The sequence below is a fragment of the Priapulus caudatus genome, unplaced genomic scaffold (assembly GCF_000485595.1).
Source record: "Priapulus caudatus unplaced genomic scaffold, Priapulus_caudatus-5.0.1 Scaffold156, whole genome shotgun sequence".
Classification (NCBI taxonomy): Eukaryota; Metazoa; Priapulida; class Priapulimorpha; order Priapulimorphida; family Priapulidae; genus Priapulus; species Priapulus caudatus.
The window spans coordinates 672,315-673,129 of record NW_014577217.1 but is presented as its reverse complement, the minus strand read 5'-3'; the positions used below and the strand labels follow the sequence as shown (position 1 = coordinate 673,129).

Genomic DNA, 815 nt, shown 5'->3' with positions numbered 1-815 from the left:
GTTAATATGTTTAATTTTCAAAACTTCAGTCTGCAGACTCCCTCATTTTGCTATGGACTTCCCCTTTTTGAGGGCAGGGAGTCAGTTGGACTCCATTGTTTAAAAGTTAATTTCTACCTCTGATGTTATGATATTTTTCAGGATCCATTTCTTGCCAGTCTTTGTCCTTTATGTGAGCTGCACCATATCTGGCGTGCTGGCATGGATAGGGCTAATCCTCTTCACTAGGTATTCGCTAAAGATCCTATTCATTTACCAGGGCTGGATGAATGATCCACGTGGAAAGTTCTCAATGAAAACAAAGTTCTGGGCTGTAAGTTCCCCCACTTTTCTTCAACATAACGTCATTGCATATATCAGATTTCATGATGTTGTAATCAAACATGCGATGAGACACCTGCGAGCAACCATGCTCACAGGTGGAATATGTAAACAAGATTGCTCCACTTTTGGTTCCAGGACATACCCTCTCCCCCCTGAAAATCATCACCTTGACATATACCCACGGGCAATCATTCCCTGGTCAACTACCCCCCCCCCCCACCCCCACTGAAAAATTTACACCCTGGATAATTATCCTAAGACGGTCAACCCCTGGGCAATTACACCCCCACCCCCGAACGGTTATGTCCAAGACAATTATCCCCAGCCATTCACCCTCCCCCTCTCAATTATCCCCAAACATTGACCCTCCCCCTCTCAATTATCCCCAGACATTCACCCTCCCCCTCTCAATTATCCCCAGACATTCACCCTCCCCCTCTCAATTATCCCCAGACATTCACCCTCCCCCTCTCAATTATCCCCAAACATTC

At 45.9% G+C, this 815-nt stretch overlaps 1 protein-coding gene across 2 annotated transcripts in view; it reads left to right on the top strand.

Moving 5' to 3' along the window:
• LOC106806370 (carnitine O-palmitoyltransferase 1, liver isoform-like) overlaps positions 1-815 on the top strand; it is a 26,273-nt gene that overhangs the window by 2,117 nt on the left and 23,341 nt on the right. For both annotated transcript variants that reach the window (XM_014808290.1, XM_014808288.1), the window contains exon 3: positions 142-313. In XM_014808290.1, the coding sequence (XP_014663776.1) occupies positions 142-313 (172 nt within the window). The remainder of the gene's footprint in view (positions 1-141; positions 314-815) is intronic.